This window comes from Platalea leucorodia (assembly GCF_965183815.1).
Source record: "Platalea leucorodia genome assembly, chromosome: 1".
Taxonomy (NCBI): domain Eukaryota; kingdom Metazoa; phylum Chordata; class Aves; order Pelecaniformes; family Threskiornithidae; genus Platalea; species Platalea leucorodia.
In genome coordinates, this window is record NC_138823.1 from 26,270,796 (window position 1) to 26,296,526 (window position 25,731).

Genomic DNA, 25,731 nt, shown 5'->3' on the forward strand with positions numbered 1-25,731 from the left:
GGGCTACGCGAGGCCCCGCCCCTCGGCGCGCCGGGGCAGCGCGGGGGCGGCGCTGTGGGTGAGGCCCCGCCCACACGGCGGGGCGGGAGCACGGCCGCCCCCTGCCGCCCGCCCTGAGAGCCGCGGCCGCCCGCCGCCGGCCCCTCGGCCCTCCCTCGCCGTGCCTCTGCCTCCTGCCCTTCCGCTGCGGCTGCTCCGCTAAGTAACGGGAAACACGTTTTTGAGTATGTGGTGACTAGCAGCTCTCTAGAGGAGAGGGCAAGAAGGGAGTGCTCCGAGCTGGGCCCTTGCAGCGGTCAGAGCAGGCTCCCGCAGCTCAGCCGAGGGTAAAACGACGAATCCTCCGTCCTCCCCCTGCCTACGCACACCTCAATGCCTTATGGAAAGGCAAAGAAATTAAGACCTTGATCCATGAACAGGGGCAGACTCAAGTCAAGTGGCAGAAGCAGCTACTTCTTTTCAGCAGTAGCTTCCACCGTTACGAAGACGCCCGCACCTACGCAGCCCGTGCCTCTCCGTGCCAGTCTCCAAGCCGCAACTCGCCGGGAGCCGGTTCCCAAGCTTTTCAGATACGCCTCTGCCGAGGATGTCAAACTCTGGGGGAGAAGCAGGATGACTAGCAGAAGCTCTTAAATATTTCAGTCATTTGGCTGAATTTCTCAAGTATTTTACCAAGAAAGAGTTCACAAATTCTGCACAGCAAGTTTTCGATGTAGATACACAATGCAAATCTATTTTGCCCCAGTCATTGCCGTAAATGACTGGGCTGTTTTTCCTTTCCTACAGGACTGCTACTCATCTGCTCCACAGCCGCAGCACCCGCAGCAAGCAGAACAGGGGATACTACATCAAACAAGTGCCCTTTTTCCATCTCAGCCCATTTAACTACCCAGCTAGACAGCGACCTGCCAGCGATAAACATTCTGCATTTGGCTATAAGTGACCCAAGGAGACAGAAGGACTTTCCCCTTTCTCATCTTCCATGAGGACAGAAGTCCATTACATGTCCTGACTACAATGCGATTTGTTATCGTCGTGCATGTTACTTTGTGTCTTCAGTTATTTGAGGGAAAAAAAATAACTACTGCTTCAACTTTCCTGAGTTATTGTTTAATACATCCATATGTAAAATGTTCGGTTTCAGAATATGAATTACAAAATAATCCTCTGGGAGAGCGTAGTTAGCCTGTCAGCATTATTTGTAGCCCATTGTTCTAATTGGTCTCTTTTGGAAGAGACAGTTTATCAATAATTATGCTAAGCTTTACTTGATACCAAGTTCAGAAGAGGCAACTTAATAAAGCAATAAAAATGTATATGCACTTCATGAAATTGTCATAAGAGCACAAGACTTGGAACAGTTGCCGTACTGAAGTTCTGGGGCTCAGCAGTTTCCATTTGCAGCAACAACATATGTAATATCCCCAGATGTAAGAGATTTTGTAATTTGTTGCAAGATCATACATCTTTAGAACAGAAGAAAAATTTACATTAAGCAAGATGTGGCTATATGTTAATATAGCTACAATATTTATTTTTTATGACTTTGTAGGAACAATCAATGCCCAGCCATAGGAGACTTTGGCATGAAGGAGTGGCTCTTTGCTCCAAATCTCTCTACTAAATATTGCTATTTTGGTATAATTGATATAAATAATCTTAAGGAGTGAATGCAGATTGTTTTATTCAGTTCACATGCTGTTTTTGTTCAATCAATTTTCAGTGTAATTTATACGTGTTCTAACAGTATCAAAATCTTCCTTCTCGGTACAAAACTCATTTACATTTGCATTTTTTATGCCAAGTAAAATGATGAATAGTGACAAAAGGTCTAATTGTAAAACAGTATCTATAAATCAAAGGAAGTTTCAAGACTTCAATAAAAAACAAATGTTGAGTATCATGTTGTACTGATAATTAAAAAAACACTGAGTAGAAAACAATTAAACAAACCTTAGCACTTTGGAGCTTTCAAGCACACTGTAAGCACCTATCAACATTCACACATCACCCCAGGCATTGGTAGCTGCCCCTATGTCAGAGAGGTAAGAAAGAGAGAAAGGGAAAGGGGAAGGTGATTTACCCATGGTCACAGAGGTGAGTGTTCAAGTCAATGTTAGATTTCAGAAGCTCCTGACTCCCTTTCCATGCTCAAACCACAGTCCTTTTTTGAGGGGTGGGAGCAGGAGGAGGCAAAGGGGAACAGGGTGGGTTTCCCATGCTTTCTGTTTCGAGGAACTCAATTTTTACAATGACTCTCCTGACGGAAAGAGTCTAGTTCTAACTTTTGCCTGGATTCCCTTCTAGCTTCTCCTCACACCTGCTATCAGCTCTTCCGTTTTCCAGCTGCAGACTATGAAGAAGGGTTCCATGTGGAAAGCAAAGTTGGAAAGAAAAGCTTACTGAATATAAACTTTTCCCAGGTCTGACAACGGCTTTTAAGAGTGTAAATTGTCATGTCAGCAAAGTGCTATTCACAGCTAGGATCTCTCCGCTATTTCCTCCTCTTTACAGGTAATTGGAAAAAGGGTCAGACAGAAAAGTTTCACACAGTTGGGCAGCCTGTAACTGTGAGTGAGGTGGTGTGTGTGATGTTGGGGGAGATTACAGTTTAGGAGGATAAGACAAAAGCTGACAAATAGAAATTTAAAATGTTTTATATTTAACATTTGTAATAATTATTTCACAGTCTAAAATGAATGCGATTAAAAAATGCCCTACCCATTGCTACCCACCTGATAGGAATCATATTAATACTAGGGAGAAAACAATTCGAGTTCTTGCATCCAGGAGAATTCTAGTACTGGAACAGGTTGCCCAGAGAGGTGGTAGATGCCCCATCCCTGGAAACATTCAAGGTCAGGTCAGACAGGGCTCTGAGCAACCTGATCTAGTTCAAGATGTCCCTGCTCATTGCAAGGGCGTTGGACTAGATGACCTTTAAAGGCCCCTTCCAACCCAAACCATTCTATGATTCTATAGTAAGTCACTGTGGTCTACACAAATAAAAAGGGATATTATAATGCCATTCTATACAAATCCTACATTCCGAAGTTTTCAAGAAAATTAATGCTTTAAAAGTTTTTGCACTTCTACCATTAAATAACTATACAGTGCATATAAAAAGACTGTTCGGATTATCACTTCCGGGAAAAGTGAGTATATCATACTACTGTAACTAAAATTTTGCATCAAGTAAGTTACTTGATGTACCTTATATATAAAAAAGGGCATTTTTAAAAGTACTGTCCATATGGCATGGCAATGTTTCAAGTTCCTTTAACTCTGGTTACAAATGTTTGTTTGAGACCTTATAGAGTTCTTTAAGCTTGTCAAACTTTGACCCCCACTCTTGGAGGCAATCGTAATTTAGATCTTCATCACCACTAATAGAGTCTAAGGAACTAAGGCTCCCTGCTAGAGAGCATTGCTCTTCTAAGCAGTAAAAATGAATAGTGTCAGCTGGAAGACTCTGTAGATCGTTGTCTGCATTCCAGATGATTTGAGAAACATATTCCTTGAAGTCTGGGACACTGGTAACAGCTGATGTTGACTGTTTCTGATGTGCATGTTTTGGGAATGAGTCTCTTTTTGGGCCAGTGGGTGTCCTGGAGTGTGGAGCAGCTGACCTCAAGGAGAAGTGGGAAATGGTATGGAGAGGCTTCTTCAGTTCATCTATATCATAAGCACTCTGGAAAAAAAAGAATGCAGATATCAGAGAGAAACAACACAAAAGGAAACACGTACCAAAAAATGTTTTAAAGATCACTGCAACACAAAACTGGATTCTGTGAGTTCTCTAGAAACTGAAGAAGAGAGAGGGCCTAGTTCAGAGGGCTTAGTTCAGGTAATACCAAGTTCCTTTGCATAATGTTAGTCTTCAGCTGAAGCAAGAATGCTGTGTCCAGAGCAGCCCCCTCAAAGGTGGCCACAGATGACCAGCATCTTGAAAGGTACAGATTGGGTTGAAATAGAAGCCTCCCACTCAAGAGTAATTCAGGTTAAAAAAAAAAAAAAAAAAGCCAATTGGATAAGGACAATAAGTTAAATAAAAGGTCTGGGAAAGGAAGGTGAGGAGAGGTTGGATTTGCAAAGACTGGATGGAAGCTGCATCATACCTGGTCACGTTCACCACCTCCTTCTTCATTATAATTGAAAACATTTTCTCTAACATCCTCCCAACTTTCACGCTCTTCAGGAATGTGGTAAATTCCTCCTTTCCGAAACCCTGAACTTCCCCACTGACTCCACACTGTGTAGGAAACCAAGAGTGCTGGAAGAAATGAAGACACATATATGTTATATGACATATGACAAAGTATGATGCATGATAAACAAGTAGCTACATAACTCCTGAGATATTAAATCAATGCTTAATTTGACAACCAAATTCCCAGGTAAGAGATGTGTAATTGTTAATATATAAACAACATATTCAGGAATGTAAAGAATCATCTACGTATATTACATCATAAACTTCATTAAAAGAGTATTTTACTTACCTAAAGGAATCCATTTAAATAGAAGGCATTTTGGCCAATCTCTGGCCTTTCACCAATCCTGAGTAAATAAGATACCCAAAGTAAGTAAAACACTGTTTTAATGAAGGTTACAAGTGTAATATAGTCATGGAGTCTTTACTATTCTGAGATCTGTATGCAGCTTTTCTTTATCAATATGAGAAACAGTTTTACGGTGTTATTAACTTTTCAGCCAAAGTGCGCCTGAAACTGGACAGAGTGTGAACATTTCTTTCTGCCCCACGCTCTTAATGAGGCTTGCCTGTTAAGATCATAAACTTTCTAGAGAAAGATCTCTGCCTTCCTAATATGTGAATAGCACATACTAGCTGTAGGTCCTAACTGATACAAATGTAAGGGCTCAGGGCAGGTGGGAGTTTCAGATGGATGTGGCTGCACACAGATTTGCACACATACATGGAAGGCTCTTATTTAAGAAGGATTGAAAATAAGTGGTTCTGAAAGAGAGCAGTCCTAAATTTGCTTGAAGTGGCTTGAAAGCAAGTAAACTGTAACTATGTGCTGATGCCTGTCTCTTAGCATCCTCAAATGAACTCCCAACTGGTGATCTCCAGAAAAAGTGAAACACTGATCACAACATCCAAGGGTAAAACAGATTTGATTCAATGGAGCAAGGTACAAGACTAAAAAGAAAGAAAAAAAGTACTTGCTTTCCTACCTAGGAAAACAAGGAGGCACATGCTGATTGCCAGAATAGAGCCAGAGCTGAGTCCAATGGGTCTTCCAGCCTTCACCTGGCTAATTTCACACCATCTTCCCTTGTAACCTTCGGGGCACTGGCAGATAGTCTTGTCCTGGGATTGAGCCACACAAGTACCCCCATTCCTACAGGTCCAGTGTCCACAAGGTGATGAGGTACAGTGTCTGAGCCCTGTAAGGTTGTCAGTCACTTCTACTTTCCCAGCTGGACACCTGAACAACAGAAGCAGAAGATATCTTTCAGGCAAGCAAAGCACCTGTTTTGTGCAAAGTTTGTTTCTATTTCTTCAAAGCCAATAATTAAAGTCTTCTCAAGCAAACCACAAATCCACATTGAGAGTATGAAACAGATGTAAACTCTAACACAGTGAGCTAGTAGGCTTATGAAAACATGAACATATGTTCTGCTTTCCTTATCCAGAAGATATGCAGAAGAGCTTCACTCCTTCCTTAAAAAAGGGAGCTTCTGAACAGACTAACCCTTTTCTACAGACATGTTCAAAACCCCTAGAAGGAAATGGATGCCTGAGATCAATGGGGTTAGCAAGCACGTAGTATAAGCTTTGAAATGTTGGCCTTTGGGAAAGAGATGTCATTGATCTACTCAGAATGACCCATCTTGTCTTTTAGGACTTTAATCAGAAGAGAAAGTGATTTCTTCTGACAGGTAATTGGAGAGGCCATGCAGGAATGCTGTGAGGAGCACAGACCTGCTTTCTGCTATCCGAAGAAGAAATACTAGTGAATAAATGGAAGAGCCTACTTATTGTTCTTTCACAAGCAGACTGAAGAAAGGAGTGTCCCAAGGCACACTTAAGACCATCTCACAACCTCTTTCAGCAATGAAACACCAGGCCTCAGAAGTCCCAAATTTTGGCTGAATTGAAGCAATGCAGTTGCTGAATTGAAGCAACCTTCTCCCAGTCCCGTGTGTATGTATGCTTGGCTTTTTTGAACAGAAATGCCTGTATTTTGGTTTGTATATTTTAATATATGTTTTGGAAATTTTCCTTAAAGAGTGGATCTTCTCCAAGGAAATAACTGTGTAGGATACCAGCTGGTGGGCTTTGGTTCTGGCCCTGGGCAGCCAATTTTTGAAACCAGTTTTGTAGCAGTCTAATTCTGAAAATCTCATTGTTTCATACAAAGTATGATTAATTTCAACTTCTTTACAGAAAATATATGTAAATATATATTGTATATGCAATATATATTTTATACATATATACACACACAGTATATAGATAGATAGATATAGATATATAGAGAGATATATATATATGCGCTATATCAGAGTATATATATTTTCACACAGAGAAGGAGAGACCAAATCTTTTGCAATCCACCTTTTATCAAAGGGTATTTCACTTCCTCACTGGCCTGTGATCTTCTCACCATGGAAAAAATGGTGGAGTAAATAGGTTCCATATCAAACTTACAGGAAAAGGCAAATTTGGCCCAGGCTGGGAGATGAGATGGAGAGCAGGATTTGTCTTTGGGATGCCCCTCTCTGGCCAGGAGCAGCAGGGAGTTTCACTGTTAGAAGCAAGTTGCCTTAACTAAGGTAGAAAGAGCGAGCTTCCCAACCACCCCTTGATGAAAACAAAAGCTTAATGTACCGGCATTCATATTTTCTCCACAGGTCTACACAAAGGAAAGGGCTGTAACAGGGCTGGCTGCTGCAGGCACTGGAATGGCACCCCATCGTGACACCTTGCCGCCTCAGAATTAAGCCAAACTCCGTGCTTTTGCCCTCCACAAGAAGTGGCTGACCATTCAGCTGGACATCACGCATACAACCTGCATCAAAGCAGGGGAGTACACAGAGAAATACATTGAGTTAGCAACTTCTCCACCTTGCCCCCAACACATATGCAGGAGATCTTAGAGCACTGTAAAAAACTTAAAATATTTTTTTAAAAGATCCTTATACTGCTTATCAGTTTTATTTTAGAAGAAGAACTACAGGACATGCGCCTATGTGCTCTGGCCAATCTACAGATTGACAATACTTCTCCAGGACAGCTTGGTTGCACCAATGCAATAATTTAGCAGAACTGTGCTGTGAACCAGAACAGCTCCACTAAATTAATCTAGATTCAAAATATAGTCTTAAAAGTGGGGCTGAATGAGAAGCAACAGAATGGAAAAAGCTGTCTTCCGTTGAGCCGCAATCTCTAAGTCCCAGCACCCCACCCCAGGAAATGGAAAGCGTGCCATGAATTGCCTTGCAAATCCTTCTTCTCCTACCAGGAGGTGTTGTGTCTGTTACTTAAACCCTTCCAAGGCAAAAAGGGAGTGAAGATAGCAGCATGAGGTCCCTACTGGGAGCTGCTGGCATGAGAAATAAAAATCTGAAGTGCTGTCTTTCAATATCTACAGGAAATCTCACATCTTCACTAGGACCAGATACAACGGCAAATAGAGAATTGAACATTAGCTCTGAATTCCCTAGTAGAGGCGACGGAGCTTCATGGGCATAGTAGTCGCCATGGGAATTCTTACCTGGGTTTTAGCCTCTCCAATACACTCAAAGATGCCCCTTTTAGGCTTTAATTCCCTCCTTTTAGGCTTTAATTCCCTCCTTTTAGGAACTCATCATATCACGTACCTTGGAAATCACTCTCTGAATGACTGGGAAGGCGGTTTCCTAGCACAATGCTCGCCCAATCCATTTCAAACCATCTATTCGTACCCAAGACAGAGGTCACTTCTTGATCACCTCCACCACTGTTCACACGCAGGGTAAATTCGTTGTTGTAGCGCTCCATGGTCAGAAGGACCCACTGGCCGTTGTTTATACGTAATGTTCTCATTCTCAGAGAGTGATTTTTGTCCCCCAAGCTGAAGTTAACACTAAAGAAACCCTCAACCACCTAGAAGACAACAATAAAGACATTTAATAACAGAAATGCACTTCTAAATGTTATTACACTGTCCTGCCTCAAGAAATGGACCTGAGTTTTTACAAACTAAGAGTATAATTTTCATTTAAGTGCTTTATTCCCAGATAGAAATTACCACAAGAAAACTGCAAGTCCAAGGATTATCAGCTTTTTTCTTCACAGGCTGCTCTCTCTTCGCAGATGAACCTTTTTATCAATCTTCTCCCTATTGCTGTCTACCTCTAAGTCTTCCCAGCTGACCCTCCTGTTACAACTCAAATAATTAGCCTCACTCTGGCTAATATAATCCTGACGGCTTTTTCAACAGCAACGAAAACATAGAGACAAGCTTTATAGCTGGAGACAGACAGAAGCAACAGGAAAAGGCAAACAGGACAAAACAATCTTCCTCATTCATCTGTATCGTATGCACTCACTCACCCGTACTTTTTGCAGTGAAACAGCTAGAATCTATGCTATGAAAGGGTAATACTGAGAAGGACAACACAAATGAAAGTAGTTACCGTCATGGAAAAAATTCTTGCTCTTTATTAAAGAACAGGTGTCCTTAATCAGAAACTGCATCTTTTTATCTTATTGGGGTACTCCATGACAAATTAAGAGCACTGAAACAGAATGGCTTTTGGACTGCTCACCTCCAGCTGGATGTATCCATTCCCATCTGCAGAGGCCAAGCTGAGAAGGGTGCTGTGGGAGATACGGGTGCGTACCATCAGCTGGATCCGAGTGCTCTGAGTGCTGAGGATGCTTCTCGGCTCATAATGGATCCAGCTGTCCCTTCCAAAAGCCCATTCTGGAAGAACTAAGCACAACACACACAAAACCAAAGCAAAGAATCTCAGAAATTACTGCTCTCTCAGATCTCTACTGCTTGAGAATTAAGCAATTCTGAATGTCAGAATTTTAGTTCTTAAGAAGCTTTGACAACGTCAGGAAGCATCATGGAAAGCACCCCTCCACCCCCAAGGGAATTAAGAGAAAAAGAACAAACAAAGGGCACAGAATTTAGGTAGGAAAGGGGCAATTAGATAATGTCTCTAACATTCTGTCTGTTACAAGCTACATGTTCTACCCAGTCACTCCTACACTGAGTCAAACAACTCCTACATATTTTTTTTTACGATCCGAAACATATCTTCCAGTAAAGTAGTTGGTATTGATCTGAAGACAAAAAAAAATGAGAATCTGATGTTTCTTTGAGCAGTATAGTCCTGCGTTTAATAACCCTCACTGTTAGAAAATACGCACTTTACTTCCTATTTCAATTGGCACAAGAGAAAGCCTGGGATCTGGCACAGAGTCAAAAGTTATAATATGTAATTTATTTTTTTTATTGCAAAGAGAGATTAAGTCAGTGTTTATTCTGTTAACTGGGGAAAATGCACTGAAATTCATTCTTTCCCCATCATCCTGGGGAATCCATCTGAGAGTCGTCCAGCAGAAAGCGTGATGAAGTTGCACTGCACACTTTTGTGGAAATCAAAAACCACTAAACCACCCAGACCCCGGTGCTCTTATGCAGCAGACACCCATTTCAGTCTTGCTACCCGACAGCAATCCTAGACCTGCTTGTTCTGGGCACAGCTTAGTTGAAAAAAGAAATTTCTTTTTACCAAATAAAGATATAGTCCAAGTTAGTGACCAGACAGGAAGAACGCTGGGTCACCAACAGCTAATCTGAGGTCAGTGTCACACAAGTAGAAATCCAAGAACTGCCCAGCTGATGCTGGGGCACTTAGACTGGTTCACAGGCCATGAACTATCAAATGATCAAGAGACCATTTCTGCACTCTCTTTTCCTATCACTGTTTCTCCTCTCTCTTTTCTTTCTTAAAGCATATTTTCTCCTTTAGCTTATTCCCTTCATATTATTCTTCCTAGCCCACTGTTCTCTCTTATTTACCATCTTTGCAGCTACAGGCTGTAACTGATGAGCAGGGATAAATTTTCTTGGGACACAACAGTGGTTCCTGCCCCCAGCTGTCTGCTCCTTGCTGCAAGCATGGCTCAGACATTCATAAAGCACCAGCTGAACACCAGCATTTTGCAGCCCAATATATCAGAAGAAGCTGGAACCAATTGAAGTTTTCCTGTTACATCAGGCTATGACTTATGGATTTCGAGTGATTACTTTCTGAGCACTTGGTTTGTCCCTCAGTGGTGAGGGATAGGAGCCAATACAACAGTTGGGTTTGTGAACCAGCATCCCAAGACAATGCAGAACAGAATAAGATTTAAATCTACGCAGTTGTTTATAAACCAGTATCATCTGTCTGCAAAACATTAATACAAATAACTGAACTATATTAGCCATTTCTGTGGTCATTATAAACACTCTAAACAGTGAAGGCTCCAGGCCTAGAGTGTGCCAATTATGATTCCAGTCCTTGCCCTGTTGGACAGACAGAGCTTCCACTGAGTAATTTACCGTCACACCTTTTAAGTCCTGTGTGGCAGATGCAGAAAGGAAGAGAGGGTCTGGCTGCCTGCATAGGGTATTATTGTTCCATACACAAGAAGGAAAAGTAAGTGCATTGAGCTGAAAGGATATGTGTAATACGCTACCAGTCCCGTCTGTTAATCACAGCACATTGATTCAAAGCTAGCTTGCATGTGCTCCTTTCCAGCTGCTCACTGCTGCTCATCCTCACCTGTAGCTCATTCAAACTACAGGACTGAGGGTCTAAGTCTCTTCCAAAACTACACAAAGCCCCCGAAGTTATGGGGCACTGGTGCTCATTATGGACTGTCATGATCAACCCCATCGTTTGTACCTTGTACTGAGAGGGAGAAGGCAAACACAGGGCAGGTAAAGTCTCAATAAACACCTGTAACTCACTTCTGATTTCTGCTTTAGAGCAATGGCTGCTGAAGGTATTAAGATAGGGAGGAGAGAGCCAACTTCAAGTGTGTCTCCCCTGTACCCTGAACATGGCTGTGGGCTATGAGGAGTTAAATAATTTATTTCCTAAATTTTTAAATTGTGCTAAAATTTTGCACTTTCTTACAACATCTCTGAAGTTTTCATTATCCACCCTTGCATGCTTTTGTTCTCTCATACATATTTCATGCTGATTTTGTACAGGATAACATGTTTGCTGGAGCCAGCCTGATATTATGCCCCCACATGCACCCACTGCTGTGGTCTAGGGGCATTGCACAAGCTTCAATTCATTCCAGTGACAGACACAAATGCAATTATCCCCATTTTATAGATAGAAAATTGGGCCTGAGGATAACTTCAGGGTTATGCCCTGAGGTTTCACAGAGACAACATATAAAGCTGGCAACCTCATCACTCCTATAACCACTGCAAGGTGACAAATAGCAGTGTGATCAGAGGAAGAAGGCACAATGCAGAATGTTTCATCTTTCACCACTGAGAAATAAGATGCTGTGATGAAAAGGACAAAACAACCCATCTGACCACTTGCCTCCCCTGAAAAGTAAAGCAGGTCTCAACAAGACCCTCATCTGTGACATTATCTTTATTCAACAAGAGTTAGAAGGATCTTTATGTCGCTGCAGATATAAATCATTCCCAGAGTACAGCATGGTCTTATTATGCTACTCAGTTCAAAGTCATGGCAAATTTAGAGCAGTATGTTTGATGCTGTTCCCACAGATCCTCACCATGAATTTCTCCCTAGAGCTTGCAGTACCTTTTTCACACCCTGGTCCAGCATATCCTGGGGAACAGTCACAGCGAAAGAAATCCCAACCACCAACACACTTGCCGTGGGCACCACAGGAGGCCATCCCACCGCTCTGGCACATTTTATCCGTAAGGGCACAGCCGGGAGCACTGTTCAAGGACTCTGCAGGGTGCTCTAAATCATAGACCTGGAAAAGGACAAAGAGAAGCATCACATCAGGTGTCTACAGTTAACAGCAGTAAACTCAAGACTGGTCTTAGTAGCCCTACCTTACTATCAACAATGACATTGCGTATGCAGCCAACAAACCCTCTGAAGCGCCTTTGTGAATTGTGGTACGGCAAAGTCTTCTTAACTCCACCCAGCTGCAGAGGCTGATGGCCACTGAAGAGCCTACCCATGCTGAAGGGAAGGGAGGGAAAGAAAGAATTAGTGGCATGCAAAATACAGCAACTTGGCTGATCCCTGCCCCCTCCCCCCCCTTTTTTTTCCTTAGCTCTTTTGGGTAATTATGTTTCCAGTTCTTGTTGTTGGTTTTATTTTACCTTTGAGATCCCACAGTCTCTCCGGAGGCTTCACAGGCAGACAGATCCATTTGGGAGATCTTCTTAATGACACTGTCGTTGTCTCTAACTGAGATATTTACGCAGTGGTCAAGAATCAGCTTCACTTTCTAGAGAAAAGCATTATTTAAAACAATTGCATCCAGAGGCATGCATACATTTTAATTACACATTTTCTTTCACTTAGCAGAAGGAGGAATAGTAATTAGCAATTACAGTGCAGGAAACTTTATTAAAATAATAAGACACTTCCATGTACTAATCTGGAAGGTTACTGCACATGGCGTATAACTAAGGTGCCACACAAAAGAAAGATCTGACTCTACCATGACCATGCCAAGTCACTGACACGGTAGATGGAAGATGGCATTTTCTTGGAGTTTTCTGCCAAATCAGAACCTAGAGAGACAATCTAGCAGAGTAGACGGGCTCCCCATCCCAGATCCTGACATGCCCCCCAGCTTGTCTTATGTGGGAGAGGAAGGGGAAGCCTAGCAGATGCCTTCATCAGTGTTGTACCAGCAAGATGTGTCCCTGATGCAAAAGCATATCTATCTCCTTTGTGCTGCACGTCTGAAGTCACTTGGTGGGGCAGGGTTTCCTGCTCAGAGAAATTAAGGATACTTCACTCCATCAGTCCAGGAAGCATTTAGCCCCTGGATTATCACAGCTCTGTAGTCTAAGCGATAGATAGGATCATTAAACAAAGAAAATAGCAGGGCCAGTTTCAAAATTGGATCAGACTTCTCCAGGCCTTGTTCTGCTTCGCTGCTTCAAGACTAAGGGGACACCTGAGCTGACAAACTTCAATCCCTGCTGTTGCAGAGATGATGAAAGACTGATTGATAAAACAGCTCTACAGAAGGGAGGAAGGATTTGGAAGGAATAACCATGTACATGAATTAGTGCTTCCATAGGGTTGTCCATATTTACACTTGCCTTTCCATCATTTATAATTTTAATATTGTGCCAGCGGCGATCTGCAACATTAACATTTCGTGACAGCTTCAGGAAAAGCTCACCAGAGCTGTGGCTCAGGGTCAGCGACGGGATGCCACCAGAAAGCTCTGCAAAGGAAAGACTGTTATTGGATACACACTAATCACGTTCCCACTGAAACTCAGCTGAAATGGCTGTTGCAGTTAGACTTTAGTTGGAGGAGTTCTTTGGACAGCTTAAAAAAATCCGACTTCTAATGCAGTGACACAGGGTACAAACTGGGCATACTGGCAAATTGTGCTGCATTTTCCTTTCAAAAGTAACTTTCTGAACCTTTTTTTAAAAAAACTCTATCAACTGTAAGGAGAATCTCACCTTCACATGAACACAAAGAACAAATACCCCTTAAGTTGCTAACCTAATGCAATGAAATCTTCCCGTTCTCCCGGCTGCCCTTGTGCCACTGGTCCGTGGTACAACAGAAGGCCATCGGCGACTTCAGTGATAAACTCTAAGGAGATGCGGCTCTCAAAGCAAGGCTTAAGAGGAGGGAACCAGGCATAACCGTGGCCTCTGAAGCTGTGTTTTGTCTGCTGGCAGTCTGGTCCATGGAAATTTGCAGAACATTTGCATCTATTAAAAAAATAAAGAAAAGCAAAAATCCACCATCCAAGCAGAAGTCGCAAAGGGCTCTCCCCACAGCAGGACTCTCCACTGGAAACACAGGAGCCCATGTTGCCTAGGCCATAGTGCAGGTTAAGCACTAAAAAAACTCCCATCAGAAAACGTTCCCTATTGACTTGTTTGTACAAACACAATTTAGCTTTAGTTCTAAATGATAATATGTCTATGCAAGAATAGTTCTGTGAACAAATGACAGAGACGTAATACACAAAACACCTGAAAACCTCTAATCTCCTCAGCAAAGATAAGAAACCCACTTTTCACCAGGCTTAGTTATCAGCTTGTTTAAAGACTTTATAATGTTGACAGGGAAAGCAAAGGAAGGGTGTGGAAGGTAATATCACCCAGAAAAAGCGAGAAAAGGGATGATAGTCATAGATCTTGATAACTTCACTCTTATTGCAAGCTACTTACTGATTTATTCTCTTTACGCTATCAAAAATAGATGCTTGAGGTTCTTTCCTTAATACTCTGGGGATTCTGTAGAAAAGAGTAATCACAGCACAACCATAACAAAAACTGTAAGGGCGAAACTAAAGGAGCAACATAAACAGGCAGGAGGAACGGAGAACAGCTGGGCTCCTATTTCTTAGTTTCTACTGCCCATAGGTTGCTAGTAGCTAATGAGAGCGGAGCGACAGGGGTAGGATGCAGAAAAAGATCTCAAAAAAACGCACTGAAAATGGAGCAGAAGTAAAGAAGCCTCAATGTTGAGCAAACGATAGGTGGCGGAGCCTACCAAGAGTTTCTTGGCAGAAAAATTTCCCTGGTTGATTACATCCGAGAAGCAATGTCAGACACAGATCTTTACTATGACCAGGGCTTCTGCAGCTTCGTTCTGAGTCTTATCACCCCTATCAAGGGTTCTTAGAAGAGGCTGGCTAGTTGTTTCTGCTTTCCTATGTTGGGATGACCATTTTTAAGCAAATATGCTTAAGCCTTGCCTTCTGGAAAGGGACCTACTATAGTCCCATCATTTTTTTCACTTTCATACTATTTTGTCTATGAGATGTCATTTTTGGAGAAAACATGAGGCAAGCAATGTGGGAAAGAGGTTATTAAGTGGCATAAGTGACATGATTTAAATGTTTAACAACATTAAGGTAGGTTGCACAAGAGCATTTTGCAGGATGACATTAAAGGAACCGGTGCAGCCTGCAAACTTCCCAAGGTTTTCCTGGAGACCATGATGAACCTAAGTATCTACCTGAAAATAGAGGCTTGTTTGCAAGACCTGTCCGTGAAGTATAACAAAACTGAGATCTGCCACAGCGAGAAGACACGCAGTGACATCTCCCCAAGCTTCCAGTCTTCCGCCTTGCAGACTAAGCTAGAAGCATTTTGCTTGCACACCAGACAAAGCTTTACCAACCTGTAGCCCAAATCAGTATCCACGCATGTGCCACCATTGAGACAAGGGTTTGTCTGGTATGAGGAGCAGGAGAGATGAGGGCTCTCCCGAGCTGCACAGCCACACAGGGCATGACTCAGAACTGTCACAGACACCAGTGAAATGCTTCCAGCTGTGGTTATTGTTGGCACATGACTCTGTTCATGCTTGCTGATGCATCCGCTGCTCTGAGTGCAGTTTGCAGTCCTGCATTCATCAATGCCAATCTGGGTGATATTTATATCCAAGATGTTTTCCAGCTGTGGAGAACAATTAGTTGCATTCATCTGACTTTTCCAGAAAAAGGAAGCTCACAACAACAGCCACAAAAAGCTCAAGTCTTATTTATTCTCAAAACTGGTTGCTATGCCACTTCCTTCCAACATCTACCTCACTCTAATCAGCCAAAGGTAGCTCAGCCTGGCATCTGTTAAGGCCAAAGCCTTGGTATAAGTCAATTATAGTGCGAGTAAGCACTTAGAAGACAAAAATATTGTCATATTCATCATAAGCTGAGTAGATAAATTTTAATCTCTGATGGTTCTGATGGATTATTTACATAGCATCTGATCTGTATTTTTAATTTGGGCTTCTGTCTTAAAAACACTGGGAAGGGTGGACAGGTATTGGGCAATGGAGAAATACCTTTTCTGGCAAGACTGAGTTGGTACTGCAGCACTGATTCTAAACGTAACTCTTATTTCAGCCTCTGTGTACAGACGCATTTCCAACAGAGCGAGTCATTTAACTTTGATCAAAACTTTTTTTTTGCAAGAGGGGCAGGAACTTTACTAAATTGTCAATGCACATTTCCAACCTGGTTTTCCACTGGAGAATGGTTATTTTACTGCTTCGCCCTCTTAACTCAGAAAGTTGGAACTTTTGACTGGTTTTGAGTTTCAGCTACAGAACATTTCTGTGTAGAAGACTATAAATGGAAACATTAAGACACCGTGTGGAAAGGCAACAGCCAAACACATCCTTTATACAGAGTTTAACAGTCATTTCAGTAGGAAAAACATGTTCACTTTCCTAAAAGCTCATTGTGTTTGAGTGACTTAATATGTATTTATAGGCTGGTTTTTAAAACATTCATATTTGCAACTTTTAATATAAGTGCTAAAGGACTGTTTGGCTTTATACATTAAAATTATCAATTTTTCTCACACATTACTCTTTCAGTCATTCTAAATACAGGCATTCACTAGGCAATGGATATTATCTGAATAGACACAATGAGAAGATACTGTGGTTTCATAGGCAGCATGGATACTTACCCACACTCTGGAGGCTGCTACATTGCCATTAAGTTTTTCTGCTTTATAATAGGGTGGACCATAAACTGCAAACCAAACATCAACCCCTTGGGTTTGACTTGTACTATTTAATACACTGAAAATGTGAACGTTTTCGAGTTGGACTGATACAATTTCTGAAAGCAGCTTCTTCATCTGGTAGTATTTACTCTGTTTTTCAGGGGATTGGGATATGAACTCCTCGGGAGTGATATCTGTAATAAAAGTTAAAAACCTGACAAACACATATCTTGCAACTGTTGTACCAATACGAGAGGAGCACCACAGAATAATATTAAGGTTACAGAAAATGCACTCAACTGCAAATTCAGGAGTATTTTCATTTTTAGGCTCTGAAATTGTCCATGCTGGCTTCCACTCAGGGTTTGTGTTCTCAAGCTTTCTGACTCTTATTAATTTCTTTTTTTCATTCTTTTAAATCAGAAACGTGTAAGAAGATTTTACTTTTCCACAAAGATTGAAAAAATTTGGGCAATTTCAGGCAGACACTTGTTCAAATTAAGTTTTTTCTGAAATACAAATTGCTGTTTTGTTAAAAAGTTGGTGTAGAAATCTTGCTTCTTTGTCTTCCGCATCAGATGAACATTTCTTGCTGTCTTTCTTCTCCATAGATGCACCTTCATATGCAGTGTCAGAGGACCATGCAAACAAAGATGCATTTTCAAACCCTTACCTAGAAAACTATTAACTCTCATCTCATGTTTAAGAGCATTAGAATTCTAAGTAACATAGCAGTAACAGTAAAGAGGTAGATTTCAGTATTACAATTCTAATGTACTTCATCATGTTGCTTACCTTTTATTTGTATAGAACCAGCATTATGGAGGGCATCATCCTTGATTTCCTTCACTATAACCTTTACAGTTGAGACAACATCTGGCCAGACTCCATCAATGACTCTGACTCTTATGTTGTATGTTCCTGGTGGGGTACCTTCTTTAATAGCCAGCAACCCTGAGTTATCATTAAGGATAAAGTACCTGTAATAAGAGTTAAGCCAAGAAACAAGCTATGAGAAGTTTAAAAGCTAAGTAGCAATTATCAATTATCATCACTACTGCTTTTTCTGATCCACTTTATTTTGGGAAAGCCATCATGTACATCTCAACCCTAGTCACAATCCAGACACTTCGGTGTGAACACATCCAATACAAGTAAGGTCCTAAAACCAGTGGTGACAGGGAAACACCGACTCTCCAGAAGCATAGAGGAAGGAGGGTGGAAGTTCGTGGGTATTTCTTCTGTAGTGGCTCACTGATCCTGATTATGCGTATGACTGTGAACAGGAATTCGGAACGGTGTTCCAGCCCATCAGGCAACGGGAAGTGGAGTGGTTTGGCATACAGGGCTTTTGGAGAGCTATACACAAGCGTCTAACCAAAACAATACTTTTGCACACTTGTTTTCAAAAAAAGGCAGTTTAAATACTTCATATGTTTTTGTGTGTGGGCAAGATTTCCATACATTTCACCCAACTTCCATTTTTATCTCCAAATACCTTGACGTTTTTCCTTCAAATTGGTAGATTTTGCGATCCCAGTCATCATCATCAGGGGCATGGACCTGGCCCAGTACAGTCGTTGGGAGGATACCTAAAACAACATAGCATAGAAGCGGCATGGTCAGACCTCTCACACATACACAAACAGGTTGGCCATTCAAGTTTTACTTGTTTAAGTCTAAAATCTCTACAAAAATAGTTATGATCGTTCCCGAGAGATGTGCACCAGTTTAGAAACACCACATGGTGTCCTGCTTATCGGGTGTTTGCTATATACCTACATAGATTTAATTCAACAAGTGGCTGGAATGAAAAGCAGACAACAAGAAAAAAAGAGAAGCCACCTCTGAGGAAAGATGTAAGAGATACTCAGAAACAACATCAGAATTACGCATTTTCACTATTTTGGCTGCAGTATCCAACCAACTTACAGAGTGTTTTAGATAGGGATTGGGGTTCGGCAGGATAAACAACCAAAATGCTGACTGGGCAAAAAACAATAGCAATTTGGAGGAAATTACAGCAAGATAGAGAGGATGTCCAAAATACGGTAGCCAGGATTATTTTGAGTAGATGGTGAGACTTTGGGGTGAGATGGAAAGCAGCAGGTATTCTGCTGGTTTTGCATCCTCTCAGCAAAGCTCGTAAATCAGTATTTTGTTGTTTTACAAAAACTATTTCTGAAGGAAAGATCCACAGGTATCTGAATTCATATATCTACTGAGTAAAGAATCAAGGATACACAAAGAAGAGGAAAAAATGTGGGACTTCACCTTGTGAAAGGGAACAGCACAAACCCTGACAATTGAGGGACTGCATGCAAAAAGGAGAGAAAACCGTGCCTCTCCTGCAACTGTGGCAACATTCACCAGATGTTTTGCGGGAGACAGTATGCCCTGGTGCTTGATTCCCACGTTATAGGAATGTAGCATACAACATGAGAGTAGCCTTCTGATTCTGTCTCTCCTTAGTATTTTAAATAACCTAAGATCTGAAGACTTGAATAGTCCCTCCCAGAAATTAACAGTACAGATGAGTTTAACCTTTAAAGAGGCAATTAAAAGGGAATTCAGGTGTAATGAAAACATCTGGTACCTAGGCTACAAGCTGAGTTTCTCAGCAAATAGCAACCAGACTTGGTTTCAACTTTACAAGAAGCTGAACTTGAGAGTGAGCACACAACAGGGAGAACAACGTTTCAGTATGCATAAATGGTCAACAGCATCTACACAGAAGTAGTTTCTAGTGTGCCCACAATAGACAATCTATTTAATGTGCTATCAAACCATAGGATACACAGCAGAGTCGAAGAGGAAGGAATGACCTAAGCTTATGTGGATGCAAGCATCCCAAAATCTTTTTACCTGTGTGGTTTATTTTGCTGTTGGGCTTATTATGTGGGGACCCTGGATCACAAGAGAACTGCTAGCTAATTGCCAAAGTAAGAAGGGAAAGGTGGCTTCTCTTGCACTGCCTGCAGCCAACATTCACAGAAAATTCCCCCAGAACAGCATTTGTCAGCTGAAGGCTTATATGAATGTCTCAGGCAGTTTACACATGAGTTCAGCTTAAAAATATTCACTAAAACTGAATTCAGTCTGGAGGAGGAAAAAGGTTTAAGGAGGAGGAAGAAGGTTCTCAGCATTCAGACTCATCACTTCTCAGCAACATTATGAATTTTGTTAATTTTTTTCTCCCTGAAATGTTAATGCTGCTGGAAAACTGCATCTGGAAACAAGAGACCATTACTCAAGTTTGATAGAAACATGCATAGAATAGCAGCCAGCTATACTTTTCCTTCAAGGCTGGCTCAGTTTCTTCCACAAACCAAGTGGCCCAGAGTCCTGTACCCCACACATCTACTGCTCTCAGGTGGGGCTTAAGCAACCTTCAATAGCACCTCTACTAAGATCTTAGCTTATGTGGAACAGGACAGAGTCCTCCTGTGATTCTCGGAGCTGCTCCTTTGACCTTACTGTCACACTTGGAAGCAAGCATCAGGGAGTGATTTACCATCATAGCTGTAAATGAGCCATTCCATGTAGCCAGCAGAATGCGGGTGGTCATTTTGGTCCCCGATATTCACGGTTAGCGTGTTGGTGGAGCTCATTGGTGGGATCCCGCTGTCCGTGATCAGGATGGGCAGGTAGAACACCTTGCGTACTTCCCTGTCAAAGGTATGCAGCGCAGTGAGCAAGGCACTTCCATTGTGGAAGTCCTGCAAGTTGAAGTTAGTCAGACTATCGAAATTGCTGAGAAGGTGAAAGGAGAAAGGTGCTCCGTTAGCAGCAGTGTCGCGGTCCTTAGCATACAGCAATGTAGAGGTCTCGTTCATTTGGACGACCTGTGGAGAAGCTGTGTTTTCCCAGACCACTGGGTTATAATGAGCCTCAAACTCTGGCCCATTGTCATTTACATCCTGCAGAGTCACTAAAACAGTGGCACTGCCAGTCAGAGGAGGCTGCCCCATATCAGTGGCAATGACAATGAGCTGGTAATGTGTCACTGTCTCATGATCCAGCAGTCCTGCAACCATCACCCACCCATCACTAGCCACAGAGAACTGGCCACCTGGGTCAGACTTGTTTAGGAGGTGGAAAGAAAACCTTCCATTCAGGCCAGAATCCAAGTCAACAGCAGAAACCTGAACAACTTTGGTGCCAACTGGCGTGTCCTCCCCCAGTGCAGCCACTTCATAGAACTGGGGGTAGAAGACAGGAGCATGGTCATTGGAGTCTTCCACATAGATGACGCAGTGAGCGATGCTGAAGAAATCCATGTCCTCTGCTTTCACAGTCAAATTGAACACCCTCTCATGAGGCTTCTCAAAGTCAATCCGCTTTCGTAGCCGGATAAACCCACAGTTGTTGACTTCATCTGTCTCTATGGAGAACTTGCGGTCGTTGTCCCCATCAAGGATGCTGAACGTCACCATGGCATTTTCTCCCTCATCTCTGTCCACAGCAGACACCACTGCCACCTCAGTGTTAATACTCGCATTCTCAGAGACAAATGCTGTGTAGATCCTTTGCAGGAAGACTGGTGCGTGATCGTTTACATCAGTCACCAAAATAGTGGCGGTGCCTGTCCCAGTGAGGCCTCCTCCATCTGTGGCCTCAACCACTACTAGGTACTTGTCTTCCTTCTCCCGATCCAGGGACCCGAGCACTGTATAGATGGTGCCACTAACTGAGTCAATTGAGAACAAGTTCAGGTTAATTTCATTTTGGACATTCTGAATGATGCTGTATGTTAGCACAGCATTCATACCAGCCTTTGGGTCATCGAGGTCCACTGCTGTCATTTCCATGACCGGAGTGTCTGCCGGAGAATCCTCAGGCACGTGGCCCATGAAACAGCCATCCAAAACACAGAGGAACAGGGGTGCATTGTCATTCACATCCCTCACTTCTATGATCACATCTGCAAAGCCAGTCAGTCCTTCTCCGCTCTCATCTGTTGCAAGAACAAGAAAGCGCCACGTTGATAGCTTCTCACGGTCTAACCTTCTATTTGCGCTGATCTCGCCTGTGTTCTCATTGATGCTGAATTCGCTACTGGCCCCCTGTCCGTGCAGGGAATAGCTAATGGCATTTTGATCAGCTGCTTGGTCAGGGTCTGTTGCAGAAACCTGGAACAAGCCACAGCAGGTAAGTGTTTATGTAAAAGAAAAGGGGAAATCACTGTTCTGTTATTGATGGCAGTTGGTATTCTGCAGGCTAAATAAATAGCATGCATTTTAACAGCAAACATCTATTGGTTTGAGTCATTCAGGTCAAGTGCTCTTTCAATAAACATCATGCACAGCCTAGAGAAACAACAGGATCGCATTTAGACAGACTAATATATTCTACTTCCTGGTATCTTTTGGAAAGAGGAAATAACGGCAGGAAGAACCAAGTGGAAGTAATAACAGGTCTGCCGAGCAAATGTTTCTTGTGAAACTCTTTGGAGCTGGAATACAAAGGCAAACAGGGGCTGTTCCTCTCCGAGTGAACAGAAGGCTGTGAAAACAGAGTGGCCATACATCCAAGCTGATTGTCAGCACAGGCCAGAGAGAACGTCCAGCTCCTGATCTGTATCCAGGGATTGTTTGGGAGACCCTAATTGGACCAACCAAGCAGTCCTCATGCCAGGGACTGCTCTAACAACAAAACAATGAAGACGTTCGAGTTCCAGAGTCAAAGAACAATCCCCGGTGATGTTTATTTGGTAGTATAAATGTAGCCAAAGGGTCTGTGACTTAAATGAATGAGGTACATGTGCCAACCATGCTATGCTTATACAGTTACTCAAAATATGCTAACTCTGCTTTGTAAAGGAAAGCCATCGCATTTTTCAACATTTAGAATCGTAGAATCATTTAGGTTGGCAAAGACCCTTAAGATCACTGAGTCCAACTGTTATTTATGCTGCTCAAGGGAGCAAGTCCATCACACAAATTCAACCAGGCTTTCTTTATTCTCTTCTTTACAGAAAGTTGCTAGCGAAATTCTAATACCAGGGCTCAGCCACCCTAAAGAAACTTTCTTTTTGGATTTCTGTGAATGGATGGGATTGAGTTGAACAAAAAGCCAGGTTTTGCCCTGCTTTGTGCAAACTGCATTACCTTTAGGACAAGTACAGGCAGGTCTGTGAGCTCCTCCAAGACACTGCCCTGATATTCGTTCTGAGTGAAGACTGGTGCTTCGTCATTCTTATTGACAACATTGATGATGATAAGAGTGTGGTTTTCCCATTTGCCATCAGAAGCTACAAGCCGGAGCTCATAACGTTGTTCTTGTTCATAATCCAGAGGCTGGGCAATGAAGACAGTTCCAACCTCAGGTTCCACATCAAAAACTCCTTTCGCATTTCCTGATGTGATCTGGTACCTTAGTTTGGCATTTGCACCTACAAGAGAAAGTAAACAACCACTGCCTGTCCACTCTCTGAATGCTCAATCCAGCTATACACAGTGGACATGTATCCAAGAGAAACCTTATTTGCCCAGACTGTTATAGCATGTGTGTGGGAGATAAAACATAGATGCAGCCACAAACAGAATGATCCATGTATGTAATTTGAAGGGTTTCTGTATGGTAGACAGGGGTTAGGTCTGCATTTATAAATATAATTTGCAGTCACAGACATGTACCTGTTTATTGATAATGAAGGAATTGTGTGCCTCTAATTTATTGTGCATTCATTTGCCAATAATAAAAAGTAACATATTATTAAAATACTAGAAACTATTTCTGCTCAATGTTTTCTAAGCCTCCCATTTCAAATGCCAATATTCTTTAAGTTTTTTATTTTAAACCACTGGATGGTGCTAAAACATAACAGAAGTCCTCTATTTTGAGCAAGAATTCATCTCAGAAGAACATTGCACCTGTACAACAGCAGTTGTTTGATTGCTGCAAAACGTTTAGGAACAAAAAAATAAAATGATTTGGTGCTTCATATTTACTTATCTGAAAAGGAAAACAATACATGACATTGCATTCCAGGATAGAAAGTCATTTCCCGAATTAAATAGGTGAGCTGCTAGGAGTAGAAAGAACATTCAGCATTTTAAGTTGTGAGTCAACTGTGGATGAGAAGACTAGAGCAACATGGATGGCAAGAAAGTGAAAAGGCTGTTCTCAACATTAGTGATTGGAAGAGCTTGGCTGCCTTTGCAGCATGAGCTTGAGCATCACTTGCTAGTCGCTTTTGCCAAATTCTCTCAAGTGCAGCGGCTGGTTTTAAATGGCCTCTTCACTTCTGCATCATGGGCACTAAGAGGCACAGGCATTACAGCACTGCCACCAAAAGGAATGGTCAACTCCCACCTGCTCCCAGCAACAGGCTCCTCTGGTGCTCATTTGGGCTCTGTCACCAACACACCAGCTTGCCTTCCTTTTCTCAATGGGTTTGTTTTTCTCCAGCAAGTTGAGCTGGACCAACTCATGAAAGGAACAAAAAAGCTGCAGCAGAAGCAAAGACAGGAACTGACTGGTGATGCATGCTGTTGGACTGGCTCAGCCCATCTGGTCTCACCACACTGTAGGGGCAGTTTCATACCATCAGAGATGATGTGAGCCCAAAAAGAAGGTCTGGTTTTCCCTTTTTTCCTGCCTTGTTCCTGACTTCTCCCTGCCTTCATTTCTGGCCATGTCATCCCACATTTTCCACGGTTTGTCAGATGCTTCCACAAGCATATTCAACCCACTAACTCACCAAAAAACACACAGGTTTGGTTTTCTTGCAATAGTAAAAGTAAATAAGTAAAACTGACTCCCAGGGAGATCTGGAAAGCAGAGGAGTCAGCACAAAGCAAGCACATGCTCAGGATTCAGTGAGTTTTTATGTTACCTCTTCTGAAGTTACAGCACGGTTGTGACTCCAGGTGATTTCATTCTGCCCCAAAGAGATTGCCAGCTAGCTTAACCTTTGCACTGTGAACCTGAGCACCTAATAAAAGAAAATGCTCCTGTGTGCCCAGAACTTCTCGCCTCACTTTTACAAATGCTTGAAATGCTTAATCATCTCCTGAATGCAGAGATTTGTTTGCCCATGAAGGAAGTAGCCCTACACAGAACACACAGTAATACTAAGAGGACTTAGAAAGACATGCAGGGTCCACTCACCCTCATCTTCATCAACTGCTGTTGCTGTCACAACAGGACTTCCAACATCCCTGTCCTCATCTATGCTGACCTCATACACTGACCGAGGAAATGCCGGAGCGTTGTCATTCACATCGCTGACAAAAATCCTTACGTAGGTTGTGTCTAAGAAGGAGATGCAAGAGGAACATGCAGACTAGAAATGGCAGAGGTGGAATACCCTGTCATATTCCAAACAGCTCACATACCCTCCAAGACTAGGAAAGTTAAGGAACCCAATCTCTAATATCTTTTACCCAATACATAATTCCTTACTAGTTTTACCTGTGTTGGGCTGCCCATGAACACCAGGTCTAGCAGATTCTGAAGAGTCCTGAGACTGAACTTCAATCAAGTAAGAGGCTCTTTTCTCTCTGTCAAAAGATGCATGGGTGGAAATAATTCCTGTTTTAGGCTCAATGGTGAAGAACTGGTAATCCTCACTAGCATCTTTCAGTATTAAGTAGTGAACCTAAAAAGGGAATAGTTAAGAGAGGTTGCATTTTCCACTTTCATTTGTATCTCCAGGTGCTGGGACTTCCCCCTTCCCCAGTAACCTACTGGGTCTGGCTGCAAAATAGCAACACTGAGGAAAGACAGTTCATCTGGATATAATTTTTCTAAGTCTTTTGCCCATTTTGATATAAAAACCCAGAATTCTCATACAGAAGAACATCTGTACCACTAATATCAAGGCCCATCAAGCCCAGTATCTGATCTCCAACAGTGGCCAGTAGGAGCAGTTAAGAAAGATCACGAATAACAGAAGGACAGAGAATGTATGGAATGTCATCTTCCCTGGTGTCTCTCCAGCTTCTGGCCAACCCACTGTGCTTCTGATCTCGAAAAGAATGGGGCTGAGAGTTTGGGTCCCGTTCAAGGAGACTGAACAAATGAAAACCTC

General features: G+C 42.3%; 1 protein-coding gene across 1 annotated transcript in view; it reads right to left on the reverse strand.

Annotated features, from left to right (window-relative positions):
- Positions 1 to 3,289: 3,289 nt before the first annotated feature.
- Positions 3,290 to 25,731, reverse strand: part of LOC309595194 (neural-cadherin-like) — a gene marked incomplete at its 3' end in the record, with an annotated part of 55,408 nt that continues 32,966 nt past the window's right edge. The window contains exons 15-33 of the mRNA XM_082321828.1: positions 25,113 to 25,299; positions 24,810 to 24,953; positions 22,805 to 23,088; positions 20,209 to 21,826; positions 18,193 to 18,286; positions 17,490 to 17,674; positions 16,656 to 16,888; positions 15,361 to 15,638; positions 13,723 to 13,937; positions 13,305 to 13,432; positions 12,348 to 12,475; positions 12,072 to 12,204; positions 11,809 to 11,989; positions 8,782 to 8,948; positions 7,852 to 8,116; positions 6,860 to 7,040; positions 5,200 to 5,453; positions 4,119 to 4,273; positions 3,290 to 3,691 (exon numbers count right to left, since the gene is read on the reverse strand). Coding sequence (XP_082177954.1) covers positions 3,290 to 3,691; positions 4,119 to 4,273; positions 5,200 to 5,453; positions 6,860 to 7,040; positions 7,852 to 8,116; positions 8,782 to 8,948; positions 11,809 to 11,989; positions 12,072 to 12,204; positions 12,348 to 12,475; positions 13,305 to 13,432; positions 13,723 to 13,937; positions 15,361 to 15,638; positions 16,656 to 16,888; positions 17,490 to 17,674; positions 18,193 to 18,286; positions 20,209 to 21,826; positions 22,805 to 23,088; positions 24,810 to 24,953; positions 25,113 to 25,299 — 5,232 coding nt within the window. The remainder of the gene's footprint in view (positions 3,692 to 4,118; positions 4,274 to 5,199; positions 5,454 to 6,859; positions 7,041 to 7,851; positions 8,117 to 8,781; positions 8,949 to 11,808; positions 11,990 to 12,071; positions 12,205 to 12,347; positions 12,476 to 13,304; positions 13,433 to 13,722; positions 13,938 to 15,360; positions 15,639 to 16,655; positions 16,889 to 17,489; positions 17,675 to 18,192; positions 18,287 to 20,208; positions 21,827 to 22,804; positions 23,089 to 24,809; positions 24,954 to 25,112; positions 25,300 to 25,731) is intronic.